This window comes from Mobula hypostoma, chromosome 11, assembly GCF_963921235.1.
Source record: "Mobula hypostoma chromosome 11, sMobHyp1.1, whole genome shotgun sequence".
NCBI lineage: Eukaryota > Metazoa > Chordata > Chondrichthyes > Myliobatiformes > Myliobatidae > Mobula > Mobula hypostoma.
In genome coordinates, this window is record NC_086107.1 from 92,452,658 (window position 1) to 92,468,107 (window position 15,450).

General features: G+C 51.2%; 1 protein-coding gene across 6 annotated transcripts in view; it reads left to right on the plus strand.

Annotated features, from left to right (window-relative positions):
• shank1 (SH3 and multiple ankyrin repeat domains 1) overlaps positions 1-15,450 on the plus strand; it is a 281,534-nt gene that overhangs the window by 254,433 nt on the left and 11,651 nt on the right. For all 6 annotated transcript variants that reach the window (XM_063062528.1, XM_063062527.1, XM_063062526.1 and 3 more), the window contains 3 exons: positions 3,000-3,115; positions 10,533-10,635; positions 11,670-14,013. In XM_063062528.1, coding sequence (XP_062918598.1) covers positions 3,000-3,115; positions 10,533-10,635; positions 11,670-14,013 — 2,563 coding nt within the window. The remainder of the gene's footprint in view (positions 1-2,999; positions 3,116-10,532; positions 10,636-11,669; positions 14,014-15,450) is intronic.

Below are 15,450 nucleotides of genomic sequence, written 5' to 3' on the forward strand. Positions count from 1 at the left end.
AAGGCTGGGGCGGGGTTCTGAGTTGGATGATCAGCCATGATCATAATAAATGGCGGTGCAGGCTCGAAGGGCCGAATGGCCTACTCCTGCACCTATTTTCTATGTTTCTATGTTTATTTCTTCTACTGAAGTGCATGAGCATACACTTCTCTACACTATATTGCATATGCCATTTCTTTGCCATTCTCCCAATCTGTCCAAGTCCTTCTTCAACATTACCTACCCTTCCACCTATCTTCATATCGTCTGCAAACTCAGCCATAAAGCCATCAATTCTGTCATCCAAATCATTAACATATAACATGAAAAGAAGCGGTTCCAGCACCGACCCCTGTAAACACCAGTAGACACTGGCTTCCAACCAAAATAGACCCCTTTTATTCTGGCTCTTTGCCTCTGACCAGAGAGTCAATCTTATATCCATGCAAGTGTCTTTCCTGTAAATATAATGAGCTGATCTTGTTAAGCAGCCTCACGTGTGGCACTTTGTCAAAAGTCTTCTGAAAATCTAGGTAAACAAAGGACTCCTTTATCCTCCTTTATCTATCCTGCCTGTTATTTCCTTAAATAATTCCAACAGATTTGTCAGACAAGATTTTCCATTAAAGAAACCATGCTGACTTTGGCTTATTTTATCATGCACCAAGTACCCCCATAACCTCATCCTGAATCTTCCCAACCACTGAGGTCAGGCTACCTGGCCTATAATTTCGTTTCTTATGTCTCACTCCTTTCTTAAAGAGTAGAGTGACATTTACAATTTTCTAGTCCTCTAGACCAGTGGTCCCCAACCTTTGGGCCGCGGACCGATACCGGGCCGCGAAGCATGCAGGGGTGCAGTGGTAGCCGGAGCGCACCCAGCACATCTTTAAGAAAAAGCCGAAATAAGCAAGCTAATTAATTAGGCGCTGCCCGGTACGTAAATGTTGGCCCAGATCAGAGGCGATTGTCGATTTCACTTGCTCTACGCAATGTTCACTCCTCTTTCCAGGGCGCTGGAGCCTTTAGCTGTTCCATTGTTTGGTCAATTTAAACACCAGCCCAGACAGGCTGAAAAGACAGGGCTGTCAGAATCAAGGTGACATGTTGAATCTACACAAACTTCTAATAAAGTATCGGCACTGCCGTGCTTTCTTTGTAATGACAGTTACGTGCTGGTCCCAGGACAGGTCGACTGACACTTTTCAGAGAGAGAAACATCGATCCTTAATGCTGAAGAATTTAAAGTTACTGACTCTCTTCACCTCAGTTCCTCTAATGAAGACTGGCTTCTGGGTGGCACCTAATTAATTAGCTTGTTTATTTCAGCTTTTTTCTTAAAGATGTGCTGGGTGTTCTCCGGCTACCACTGCACCACTGCATGCTTCGCGGCCCGGTATTGGTCTGCGGCACGGAGATTGGGGACCACTGCTCTAGACTCATGCCAGAATCTAGTGATTCTTGGAAGATCATTACTAATGTCTCTACAATCACTTTAGCTATCTCTTTTAGAACCCTGGGGTGTAGTCCATCTGGTCCAGGTGACTTACCTACCTTCAGACCTTTCAGCTTCCCAAGCACCTTCTCCATAGTAACTACACTCACTTCTACCGACATTCTTGAATTTCTGGCATACTGTTAGTGTATTTCATAGTGAAGACTTACGCAAAATGCTTATTAAGTTCATCTACCATTTCTTTGTCCCCCATTACAACCTCTCCAGCATCATTTTCCAGCAGTCAATATGCATGTTAGCCTCTCTTTTTACACTTTGTATATCTGATAAGTCTTTTGGTATCCTCATTTATATTATTGCTAGCTCATCTTCATATTTCATCTTTTCTCTCTTTATTTTTTTAGCTTCCTATTGTTAGTTATTTCTTAAAAGCCTGACAATCCTCTAACTTCCCACTAATATTTACTCTATTATATGACCTCCCTTTTGTTTTATGCTGTCTTTGACTTCCCTTGTCAGTCATGTTTGCGCATCTTCACTTCAGAATACTTCTTCATCTTTGGGATATACCTATCCTTTGCTTTCTGAGTTGCCCCCATAAACTCCAGCCATTACTATTCTCCCTTCATCTCTGTTAGAGTCCCCTTCCAATCAACTTTGTCCAGCTCGTCTCTCATACCTCTGTAATTCCCTTTACTGCATTGTAATACTGATACATCTGACTTTGTCTTCTCCCTTTGAAACTGCAGAGTGAACTCTATCATATTATGATTGCTGCTTCCTTAAAGTTTCCTTCACCTTCAACTCTCTAATCAAATCTGGTCATTATACAATACCCAATCCAGATTGCCTTTCCCCTAGTGGTCACAACCACAAGCTGCTCTAAAAAGCCATCTCACGGGCATTGTACAAATTTCCTCTTTTTTGGGATCCAACACCAACCTGATTTTCATAATCTACCTGCATATTGAAATCTCTCATTTCCATTGTAACATTGCCCTGTTTACATGCTTTTTCTATCTCCCGTTGTAATCTATATCCCACGTCCTGGCTACTCTTTGAAGGTTTGCATATAACTCCCTTCAGGATATTTTTACCCTTGCAGTTTCTTAACTCTACCCAAGGATTCTGCATCTTCCTATCCTATCATCTCTTTCTAAGGATTTGATTTCATTGTTTTTACCAACAGAGATGTGTATCCTTCAATGTTAAGCTCCAAACTATAATCTTTTTTCAGCCACGATTCAGTGATGCCCATTACATCATACCTGCCAATCTCTAACTGTACTACAAGATTGTCTTATTCCACATACTGCATGCATTCAGTCACCCTCAGTCCTATATTCATCACCCTTTTCAATCCCACTTCAACTCATCCCACAGACTGCAATTTTGCCCCATCATCTGCCTGTCGTTCCTCACGGTCCCACTGCATTGGGAATGGTCTATCCCATTGTGAGGGTCTGAAGGATCAGTGTCACCCCATTGCCCGACTCTCACCCCACCCCCCCTCCACCATCATCGCACCCTCCATCACCTCACCAAGCCTGTCCTTTGCCCGCAGACCGACTGGACGAGATCCTGGCTGCTGCCCAGCAGTCCATCGCCAACGAGACGGCCGGAGGTCAGGCTGGCATTCCCAAACCCCGTCCTGTCCCCAGAACCTACTACAGTCCTGAGGTGGGTGCAGCTCTGTGGGAGGGGGTGGGGATGGGGTGTTCACTCTCGGGCTGGGAAGGTTGGCATGGGAGATGGATGTAGCTTGGTCTCTGGAGCGGTGATTTTCTTTCTTTCTTTTTCTTCTCTCTCTCACTCTCTCTTTCTCACACACTATCTATCTCCTCCCCTCCTGCTCTGTCTCCCACTCCCTATGCTCTTAACACTTTCTCTTATAAACTCCTTCTCTCTCTCTTCTCCCTCCCTTCACCACACTGGCCATTCTGTCATTCTGTTTGTTCTTTCTCCTCGCTCACCCTGTGACTTTCCCAAACACCCTCCACAACCATCTCTACAGATTTCTCCTCCGCCCACTCCACCATCCCCTTCACCTGCTCCCCATTCCATCTCTGTCCCACTTCCCCCATTCCCTCTCTGTCCCACTTCCCCCATTCCCTCTCTGCCCCACTTCCCCAGTCCCTCTCTGCCTCACCTGCCCCATTCCCTCGCTGTCCTCTTCTCCCTTCCATTGTCTCTCCCCATTCTTTCTTCATCCCTCTCCCCCTCCTATTATCCCACCATCCCTCTCCCCCTCCTATTCCCTCACTGTCTCTCTCCCTCTCCCATTGCTTCTCCCCCATTCCCTCACCGTCACTTTCCCCCTCCCATTTCTTCTCCATCTCTCTACCACTCCCATTCTGTCACTGTTCCTCTCTTCCCATTGCCTCTCCATCCCTTTCCCCCTCCCATTCCCTCTCCGTCCCTCATTCCTTCCCAATCCCTCCATCCCACATCCCCACCCAGTCCATCATTGTCCCTCTCCCCAGCTCCATCCTCATCCCTTCCCTCTTCATTCTGTCCTCCTTCACTCCTCTTTCCGCTCATTGACTCCCGTCCTCCCCTTTCCACCCACTCTTAAATTTCCCCTTCCTCTCCCCCATTTGTTCCCCTGCCACTGCCCCACCTTCTATCTGTTCACCTTCTCCCTCCCTCCATTCCAGCTCTCCATCCCCTCCAGCAGGGGCTTGCACACTTACAGAAGGGAGGGACACTGGTGGTTAACTGGGTTGTTCAATGGATAAGAGACAGCGTGCAAATATGTGCGTGTATGAGTGGGCACGAGTGAAAAGATTATGTGAATGGGTGTGTGAGTGAGTGTGTAATTGTGAGTGTGTGTGTGGATTGTGTGTGCGGGTGTGTGTGGATTGTGTGTGTGGGTGTGTGTGAATTGTGTGTGAGTGTGTATGGATTGTGTGTGTGGGTGTGTGTGAGTGTATGGATTGTGTGTGCGGGTGTGTGTGGATTGTGTGTGTGGATGTGTGCGGATTGTGGTGTCTGAATACGTGTGTGTGAATGTGTGTCTGGATTGTGTGTGTGAATGTGTGCATGTGGATTGTGGTATGTGGGTGTGTGGATTGTGGTGTGTGATTACGTGTGTGAGTATGTGTGAATTGTGGTGTTGGTGTGTGAATTTGTGTCTGGATTGTGTGTGTGAATGTGTGCATGTGGATTGTGGTATGTGGGTGTGTGGATTGTGGTGCGTGAGTGTGTGTGGATTGTGGTGTGTGATTACGTGTGTGGATTGTGGTGCGTGAGTGTGTGTGTGAATTGTGTTGGTGTGTGAATGTGTGTCTGGATTGTGTGTGTGAATGTGTGCATGTGGATTGTGGTATGTGGGTGTGTGGATTGTGGTATGTGAGTTTGCGTGGGTTGTGGTGTGTGAATACATGTATGGATTGGGGGGTGTGAGTGCGTGTGTGGATTGGGGGGTGTGAGTGTGTGTGTGGATTGTGGTGTTGGTGTGTGTGTGTATGGATTGTGTGTGTGAATGTGTGCATGAGTGTGGATTGTGTGTGTGGATTGTGCGTGTGAGTGTATCATGGTGTATGCATGTGGATTGTGTGTGTGTGAGTGTGTCAGCTCCTTATTAAACAGATGTGGGTCAGAACTGCCTCTCACATTCGCAGGAATTTAATGCATTCCCTCATTGACTAGCTTTACACGGTCATTGTTTAAACAGATGGGAAATGTACAAATCCCTCTGTCAATCTACAGTACATTAATGTGTAATTAGCATTAATTAGTAACTGAACAGAAAACTTTGTACAGAATTTTTTAAATATAGAATTACAAATTACCAGAAGTTTAATGTTCAAGAGAACAATGTTGGGCTGCTGTGCTTTGATTATCCTCATGAGGACAATAGAGAGCAGTTGTTGCAAGTAGCTCTTTGTCACCATCTGTTGGCTGGTACTCCCATTGCCACGGCCACATTTTCTGCTGATTTAATCTACAGTATTGTACTAACTCAGAATCAGAATCAGGTTTAATATCACCGGCATATATTGTAAAATTTGTTCTCTTTGCAGCAGTAGTCCATTGCAATGCATAATAATAGAAAAATGTGAATTACAGTAAGTATATATATTTATGTACGTATAAAATAGTTCAATTAAGTAAGTCGTGAAAAAATAAAAATAAAAAGTAGTCAGATGATGTTCATGGGTTCAATGCCCTTTCAGAAATCAGTTGGCAGGGGAGAAGAAGCTGTTCCTGAATCGCTGAGCGTATGCCTTCAGGCTCCTGTACCTCCCTCCTGATGGTAGCAATGAGAACAAGGCATGGCCTGGGTGATGGGGGTCCTTAGTGATGGATGCTGGCTTTTTGAGGCACTGCTCCTTGAAGGTGGCCTGGATACTAGTACCCATGATGGAGCTGACTGAGTTTACAATTCTCTGCAGCTTATTTCGATTCTGTACAGTAGCCCTCCCCGCCCCCCCCCCAACCGCACGGATACCAGACGGTGATGCAGCTGGTTAGAATGCTCTCCATTGTACATCTGTAGAAATTTGCGGGTGTCTTTGGTGACAAATGAAACATAGCTGCTGTCATGCCTTCTTTGTAGCTACATACAGTATGTTGGGCCCAGGATAAATCCTTAGAGTTATTGATAGCTAGGAACTTGAAATTACTTACTCCTTCCACTTCTGATCCCTCTCTGATTGGTTTGTGTTCCCTCTTCTTACCCTTTCTGAAGCCCACAAACAGTTCTTCAGTCTCACTGACAATGAATGCAAGCTTGTTGCTGTGACACCACTCAACTAGCTGATCTATCTCGCTCCCGTACACCCTCTCGTCACCATTTGAAGTTCTGCCAACAATAGTTGTGTCATCAGCAAATTTATAGGTGGTATTTGAGCTGTGCCTAGCCACACAGTCATTGTGTAAAGAGAGTTGAGCAGTGGGCTAAGCACACACCCTTGAGGTGCGCCAGTGTTGGTTGTCAGCGAGGTGAAGATGTTATTTTTGATCCACACAAATTGTGGTCTTCCAGTTTGGAAGTGGTGGATCCAGTTGCAGAGGAAAGTACAGAAGCCCAGGTTTTGGAGCTTATTGATCAAAATTGCAGGAATGATTGTGGTAAAAGCTGAGCTGCAGTCAATAAACAGCATACTGACGTAGGTATTTGTATAAAGCAGATCCAAGGCCACATTGAGCCAATGAGATTGTGTCCTCTGTAGACTTATTGTAGTGATAAGCAAATTTTAGTGGGTCCAAGTCCTTGCTGAGACAGGAGTTAATTCCATCCTGTCAAAGCACTTCATCACCATAGATCTGAGTGCTATTGGACGGTAGTCATTAGTCATCAAGATAGTTCACCCTGCTCTTCTGGGAACTGATATAATTGTTGTCCTTTTGAAGCTAGTGGCTTTGGGCACTCAGCTGTTCCTAAAACATTGAGTCTGTGTCTTCAGGCTCCTGTACCTACTTCCTGATGGCAGCAATGAGAAGAGGGCACTTCCTCGGTAACGGAGGTTCTTAATGATGGATGCCACTTTTTTGAGGCATTGCCTTTTTAAGGTGTCCTAGCAGGGGAGGCTAGTGCCCATGATGGAACTGGTTAAGTTGGCATTGCCTGTTACATATCAGAAGATGATGCAACCAGTCAAAATGCTCTCCATGGTACATCTGTAGAAATTTGCTCGAATCTTTGGTACCCAATCTCCTCAGACTCCGAATGAAATATAGCTGCTGTCATGCCTTCTTTGTGATTGCATCAATATGATGGGCCCAGGATAGACTTGGTGAAGCTGACGTCCGGGAACTTGAAGCTGCTCACTCATTCCACTGCTGACCCCTCGAGGAGGACTGGTGTGTGCTCCCTCCACTTCCCCTTCCTGAAGTCCACGATCAGTTCCTTGGTCTTTCTGGTGTTGAGTGCCAGGTTGTCTTATTTCTTTATCAAATGCTCATTGTCTACAGAAGCAGAAAACAAAGACATCTCACATGGTAGTCTAGTCTGGAGAGTTAGACTGCCTGGGACCCAAGGATTCAAACTGGTTAAATCCAAACTGGGCTTACAATCAGCTCATAACCACAAGAGATTCTGCAGATGCTGGAAATCTTGAGCAACACACACAAAATGCTGGAGGAACTCAGCATGTCAGGCAGCTTCTATGGAGGGGAATAAACAGTAGGGGTTTCAGACGATCTCCTCTCTTTTCCCATTCCCCATTCTGGTTTTCCTGTTAGCTCTTCTCTTCTCCTCAACTGTACATCGCCACCCCCAGGTGCTCTTCCTCCTTCTCTTTCTTCCATGTTCCACCATCCTCTTCTATCAAAATCCTTTCTCAGTCCTTTATCTCTTCTGCTTATCTCCTCCCAGCTTCATACTTCATGCCCACTCCCCCACCCACTGATCTCCCCCCCTCACCTGGTCTCACCTATCACCTGCCAGCTTCATACTTTATCCCCACTCCCACACCCACCGATCTCCCCCCTCACCTGGTCTCACCTATCACTTGCCAGCTTGTACTCCTTCCCTTCCCCCCCACCTTCTGATACAGGCATCTTCCCTTTTCCTTTCCAGTCCTGATGAAGGATCTTGGCCCGAAATGTCGACAGAGAGTAGGGTGGAAGGTTGTTATTCTGGCTGGAGATCCGTGATCAGTGTTTCACAAGGATCGGAGCTGGAACCTCGGTTTGGGATATAAGTGTGGATGGGTGGGTAAGCGATTTTGCAGATGACACCAAGATCGGTGGAGTTGCCGAGAGTGTAAAGGACAATGAAGGAATACAATTTCAGATCTGGGCTGAGAAGTGGCAGATAGAATTTAATGAAGGTAAGTATGTGTGTGTTCGTCCCTCGTCGTCGATGAGGACCTTGATGCCATTATGATGGTGTCGAGACCAGCGTGTGATTTGAATTTAAGTGAGGGAGAGTTGCACAGCGTCAGCCTTACTCTCTCTTCCCAATTCCCATCTGGATCCAGTGGCAAGACAGAGTCAAGACGGCTGGAGATGGGACTAGGCCCAGTGGATGACCAGGATGCCTTCTGTGTCTTGTCCTGCTCCATACGTTCCACAACGCTTGCAGAGACCGCCTTCTTGACCGTTGGACCTTCCATTGGTCTTGTCCGCTCAATCCGCCGGAGTCTGTCTTCACATGCTGGGATAGACAACTCCCTATCTCACCGAGGGTTTGAGACCTGTCAGCTATCCTCACCTGGTTTAGCCGGCTTGTCGAAGCCGTTGCCCGGGGTGTGGCCGCTGTCGCATGCAAACAGCTACGGGAAGCCACAGGTGAGATCTGAGTGCCAGGTGGGGACCAAAGGTGGACAAACCGCCTTGAAAAGGGCGCGACATGTTCCCCCACCAGAGGTGCTACCCCTCCCTGACACCCCATACACCCCTAAGTATACAGTCAATATGTATTGCTGCCTGTTATGCCAGTGGCGTTTAGGGCAGCAATGAAGGTCCATTGTCTCTGGTGGTCTTCAGGGCTTCCTTCATCACGTCAGAAGCTTCCTCTCAGTTTTCACTACTGTCAGTCATGCAAATCCCAGGTGGAGACTCAGGAATACCATTGCACTCAGATGTAGAAGGATTCTTCCTTGCTGTTTCTGTAACAATTTTGTTTTACCAGTCAGGGTTGTTAGCCCTGAGCTGAACTCCCAAACCTGGAGAACCGGTGGACCTCTCTTAGTCTGGCCTCTACTCTTTGACCTGTTTGGCATGGGTGACCCTACCAAGAGCCACAGCATGATAGCTTGACCTCCAGCCAACATCGCTCTCCAGGTCACTGAGGCACTCGAGCCTCCAAACCCTACCACAGGGTTCTGGTCCCCTTGGAGGATACAGTCAATGGCAGGACCATAAATAACAGTGAAGTGCCCAGAGATCCTGGTTCCAAGTCCATCGTTCGCTGAAAGAGGCTCTGCAAGTGGATAAGGTGATAAAGAAGACATGTGGCATACTTGTCTTCACTGGTCGAGCCATTGAGTGTAAGAGTAAGCAAGTCTTGCTGCAGAACATGGAGAATAGAGAGGATGCAGATGAGATTTACCAGGATGCTGCCCAGATTAGAGGGTTTGACTTGTAAGGAGAGGTTGCACAAACTTGGGTTGTTCTCCCATGAGTGTCAGAGGCTGAGGGGACAACTGTTAGAGTTTTTTATTAAATTATGCAAGGCATAGGTAGGTCAGACAGTCAGAATCTTTCCCCAAGGGTAGATGTGTCAAGCACCAGAGGACATGCATTGAAGGTTAGATGGGGGAATTTTAAAGGCTAGGTGAGGGGCAAGTTGTTTGGACACAGGTAGTGGAAGGTGCCTGGAATGGTTCACTGGGGGTGGAATCAGGCAGTTTGGTGGAGTTTAAGAAGCTTTTAGATAGAAGCGTGAATCTGAAGGGAATGGAGGGTTAGGGATGATACACAGGAGGAAGACATGTGGTATAAGTCGGCACCAAGAACACCAAGAGCAAGTATGTTGGGTCAAATGGCCCACCAGTGCTGTTCTGTTCCATGTTCTACGAAGAGGACCTTCAGCCCATCATATCTGTGCTGATGATTGTACCAACATAAACTCATCGCGTCTGCCAGCACATGATACATATCCCTCCGTTCCCTGCCTGTCCATCTGTCTGTCTAAATGCTTCTTAAACAACACTATTGTCCCTGCTTCCTCTACCACCCCTAACAGAGGCCCCAAACACCCACCCACCTGTGTATAAACATCTCGGCTGATGAAATCTCCTTCAAACTTTCTCCCTCTCACCTCAAAGCTGTAACTATTTGATATTTCAACCCTCGGAAAGATATTCTGACTCTCTACCCCATCTGAGGCCCTCATAATTTGATAAAATGCTATCAAGTCTTCCCTCAGCTTCGAGTGCTCAAGAGAAAACAAACCAAGTTTCTCCGAAGGCCCTTTATTAGTTCATGCCCTCCAATCCGGTCAGCATCCTGCTGAACCTCTCCTGTACCCTCTCCAAAGCCTCCACGCCCTTCCTGTAATGCAGTGATACAGACCTGCACTAGTTGCTTGTAATTGGAGGTAGGAGACAGTTGGTTTGGCTATGAGTGTCCTCAACGTTTAAAATGAGTAAGCCCATTTTACAGGGCAGTTGCGGCAACTAACCATTCCCATCGCTTTCTACAGCCACTGTATGGGCAGACGGGAATGTCGATAATGGGGCCTCCAATCAGCTTCGACCGTCCATACCTAGCGGCACAACAAGGAATGATGCGGCAGAAGTCAATGGGTAAGTGTGGGGCAGGAGGGATGGATGGGCCAAGTGTCCTGGGGAATGTACCAGGTTATCGGAAATACAACAACCTGACTCCACCCTTGTGTTCTGCAGCAGAAGAACCTTTCCCACCGTACTAGACTTAAATGCTATACAGTGACAGGCCTTTCCTCACGAGCACTGTACTCCGGTGTTACACGGTGACAGACCCGTCCCCACCGGTACCGTACCCCGGTGTTACACGGTGACAGACCCGTCCCCACCGGTACCGTACCCCGGTGTTACACGGTGACAGACCTGTCCCCACCGGTACCATACCCCGGTGTTAGACAGTGACAGACCCGTCCCCACCAGTACTGTACCCTAGTTTATACAGTGACAGACCTGTCCCCACTGGTACTGTACCGGAGGGTTGTACAGTAACTGACCTTTCTTGCTCCTGAAGTATTATTGATGTGTTCTCTGTGTTATGGGAGCAAAACAACAGCATGGTGTCTCCCTCTTAGTTTCCCAGCATTCTCTGTTCATTCTTGGGAGGGGAGATGAGGGGATGAACTGTGACTCACGTCTTCTGTCAATATCCAGAATGTCTTTTGCAAGTTGTATATGTTAGGTGGTTGTTCGCTGTTGGTACTCAATGCCTCTCTCATCTCTCCCCCCACTCCACCAACCTGCCCTCCCCTCTGCCTGTCCTTCCCTTTTCCCTTCTGCCCTTCATCTCCTCTCCCTGCCGACCCTTCCCCTTTCCCTCATTCCCCTGCCCAATGCTGCCCTCTCCCCACTGCCCTATTCTGCCCAATCCTCCCCCTCCCCTGCCCTCCCTCTCCACCTCATCCTCCCACTCCCCTATCCTCTCTCATCACTACTGTCCCCTCAATCCCACACCCCACTCAAACCTCCTCACCCATCGTGACTTCCCCTCTCCACACCCCACGTTCAACCATTCCACCCCCTCTCTGCTTTCTCCCACCTTCCCTCTCTCCCCACCCTCCTTGACACTCCAACCTCTCCCCCACCACCTCCTTTTCCGCCCGACCATCCCCTCGCAGGAGCCTCTGAGGAGGAAAAGCAATTCCTGGTGCCTCCGGCCTTCAAGTTTGCCCGCAGCCTCTCGGTGCCAAGTGCGGACGATATCCCCCCACCACCCACCACTGCTCCTCCGGACCCGCCCTTCAACCTGGTGCAGCCCCGCACCGGCCCACCGCCGCCCCCTCCCACCCTGGCCCAGGCCCCAACCCCATCCTCCGCTTCCTCCCGCGCCGTCTTCAACGCTGCCGAGGCGGGTAGCCTGTATGCCGGCCTGCGCCAGGAGCTGGCCGAGGCCAAAGATCGGCACCGGCGGGAGAAGGCGGCCGCGGCCCTGCGGCAGGCGGGTGAGCAGCTCTCCGAGGACAGGCCGGCCCACCACCCGGGAGCCGGGGTCCCCCTTGGCTCCTCCGCCGCCAGGAGCCGCCGCGGCCAGGCCGCGGAGGCCCGCTACACCAACCCGACGGGCCGCACGGCCAATGCCGCCATGTACGTGCCCGCCAAGCCGCTGCGGCGCAAGGGGCCGCTGGTGAAGCAGTCCAAGGTGGAGGACGAGCAGCCGCAGACGCAGGCACCGCCCCCACAGCCAGCGGAGAAGACCTGCTCCATCCCCATCCCCACCATCATTGTCAAGGCACCGTCCACCAGCAGCAGCGGCCGCAGTAGCCAGGGCAGCAGCGTGGAGGCTGAGGCAGGGCCCGAGGCGCCACAGGCCCGCCACGGCTTAGAGCTGAGCGCGGGACCCGGGCCTGGGCCTGCAGTCGTGCCTGGGACGTCTCGACGAGATCGCGAGCACCGCGAGCGCTACGCTGAGGCCCGCCACAATTCGGCTACCTTCCTATCGACGGACGAGGCAGAGACCCGCGGGCACCCGTCCCCGGCCCGGCGGCTCGCTCACTCCAAGTCCATCGACGAAGGCATGTTCAACCACGCCGATGCCTTCCTGAACCTGGTGGCGTCAGCCGGCCGGTCCTACCCCGTGCAGACCAAGGCGGGCAAGCCGGCACAAGGGGCGGGCAGCGCCTTCAGCTCACCGGCCCCCTCAGTTTTAGGGCAGCGGGGATCGGTGGTGGCCGGCACCTTCATCCATCCCTTGACTGGCAAGGTGCTGGATCCCGAGTCGCCGCTAGGCCTGGCTCTGGCTGCCCGCGAGCGCTCGCTCAAGGAGCAGGCCAGACCTGAAGCTGAGGAGCGCAAGGCACTGGTCTCGGCCCGTTACACCGAGCCCAGCCAGGGAGAAGGAGCCAAGCCCCCGGTTTTGGCTGGAGGGGGGCCAGCAACCGCTCGAGGGCCAGAGGAGGAGACGGCAGTAGCAGCTCCCCCTGAGGCCCCAGCCCGAGTTCGGGCCCACCCGGCGGTTCCCCCCGGGAGCCCGACCCGGGTCCGAGCCCACCCTGCACCTCCGCCTGAGCCCCCGGCCCGAGTCCGGGCCCACCCAGAGGCTCCCCCTGAGAGCCCAGCCAGGGTTCGAGCATACCCAGCAACTCCCCCCGAAGCCCCGGCCCTGCCGCTGACCGCTCTCCCGCCGCCTGCCCCCTCGCTCGACGTTGATGAGGAGTTTGTCTTCAGCGACCCACTGCCGCCACCTCTCGAGTTCTCCAACAGCTTCGAGGGGCCCGAGGTGGTGGTGCCTCCACCGCCGCCCCCCAGCTCGCCACCCCCTCCTCCTCCTCCTCCCCCTCCCCCTCCCCCTCCCCCACCGCCGCCTCCCCCAGCTCCGCCTGGCCCCGAAGCTCAGAGCCTGCCCACCGTTGACTCCACCGGCTCCAGCCTCACCTCCTACGACAGCGAGGTAGCCACCCTGACCCAAGCGCCCAAGGAGGGGCAGGGCGGCTGCCTGGAGGGGGCAGGGGCCAGAGCCCAGGGGGCAGCAGGCGGGGGCGGGTGCCAGGCCTCGGTCCAGACCCCGCCCGAGGCGGTGGGCGACTCGGGCATCGAGGAGGCGGACAGCCGGAGCGGCAGCGACCATCACCCCGAGACGGTGGGCGGCGCCTCTGCCCTGTCACCTGAGGGTGACGGCCTGCTCGACACCTATATGGCCGCCTACCTGGACGGCCACGTGCTGGGCCCCGAGCAGCAGCCGGCGGTCGCCTTCCCCTGCCGGCCCCGCACCCGTCCCGGCCCGCCGCCCCGGGGCCTTCCCTGCGCCCCCGGCCACGCCCCCTACCCACCCCAGCCCCCGGCATCCGTCCCCCCACTGTGGGAGGAGCCCCTGCACAGCCAGGTGCCCAGCATGGCCTCGATGAAGGCCAGCATCATCAGCGAACTCAGCTCCAAGCTACAGCAGATGAGCGGGGGCCCTTGGGCCCGGCACGGAGAGAGCGTGGGACCACCGACTGCTGCCAAGCCGCCACCACCCCGCCACAGGTAACCACCGCCACTGAGGAGCTCCTCCTAGAGTTGTTACTGTCCGTTGTTTTCCCTTCCTCTGCCTTGTGAAAACTTTCCCCAAGCCTGGAGGGACATGCTTTCAAACTTCTGTATCTTCTGCCTCATGGAGAAGGGAGGACAACAAATGACTAGGGGCGGGTAGGGTCTTTGATTATGTAAGGATTAACAAATTGGTTTATTATTGTCACTGTACCGAGAGACAGTGAGAAGCTTGTCTTGCCTACCGTTCATTCGGATCAGATCATTACATAATTAGAGTAATTGACTCTATTTAAAGTGGAGGTTGATAAGTTCTTGATTAGTAAGGTTGCCAAAGGTTATGGGGAGAAGGTAGGAGAATGGGATTGAGAGAGATAATAAATCAGCCATGATGGAATGGCAGAGTAGCCTCGATTTTGCCAAATGGCCCATCTGCCTTATTGTCTTATCAGTACATTGAGGCACCTCAGGGATAAACAGCCACAGGATGCAGAATAAAGTGTTACACTTACAAAAAAAGTGCAGTGCAGGTAGGTGCAAGGCCATCATGAGACAGACCGTCGGGGCAAGAATCTGATAACAGTGGGCCAGGGACTAGAGGTACATCCTGTCAGGCATTTGCATCTTGTGCCTGATGGGAAAGGGAAGAAGGGAGAATGCCTTGGGTGGGTTAGAAATGATAGAACTGGTTTATTATTGTCACATGTACCAAGAGACAGTGAACAGTTTGTCTTACATACTGTTCACATAAATTAATTCATTACACAGTTCATTGAGGTAGAATAAAGGAAAAGAACAACAGAAAGCAGAATGTAGGCTTCTATTGTCAATACAAGTGCTTGGGGAATGCATTCTTCCAGCACTCTTCCTCCAACTCTCTGGGAAAGGATCTAGAGCGTTTTCCTCAAGGGTGGAGTGAAGAGGTCAGTTTCCCGGCGTTGGCCTTAAAAGGACAGGCCCGGTGAGCCTCTGGCTGCTCATCAATGCAGATTTGAATGGTGGGAGAGAGGTCGCAGGGATGGGCATCGGCCAGGGAAGTGGACTGTGAGCGTTGGTTGGGGTTAGGTGTCGTGCCGGCAGGAGGACAGTGGTGGTTGGGTGTTAGGCATTGGGTGGATTTGGGTGAAGAGAGGGGGCAAGGATTTGCGCTTTTAGGAAGAGGGCAGTGGATGTTGGAATTGGGTGTTGGGGTAGAAGGTGTAGGATTAGGTAATTGGAGGGGGGGACATGGGGTCGAGCAGTGGAAGAAGGTAAAGAGGTTGAGTGTTGGGCTGGAGGAAGGAAGTTTGGTGTTGGACAGTGAGGAGGCTAGTGGGTATTGGGCATTGGAGAGATGGACCTGGACTTGGCTATTGGGTTGGGCAGTGGGCAACAGGAATCAGAATCATCACTGACGTATGTCATGAAATTTATTATTTTGCAGCAGCAGTACAT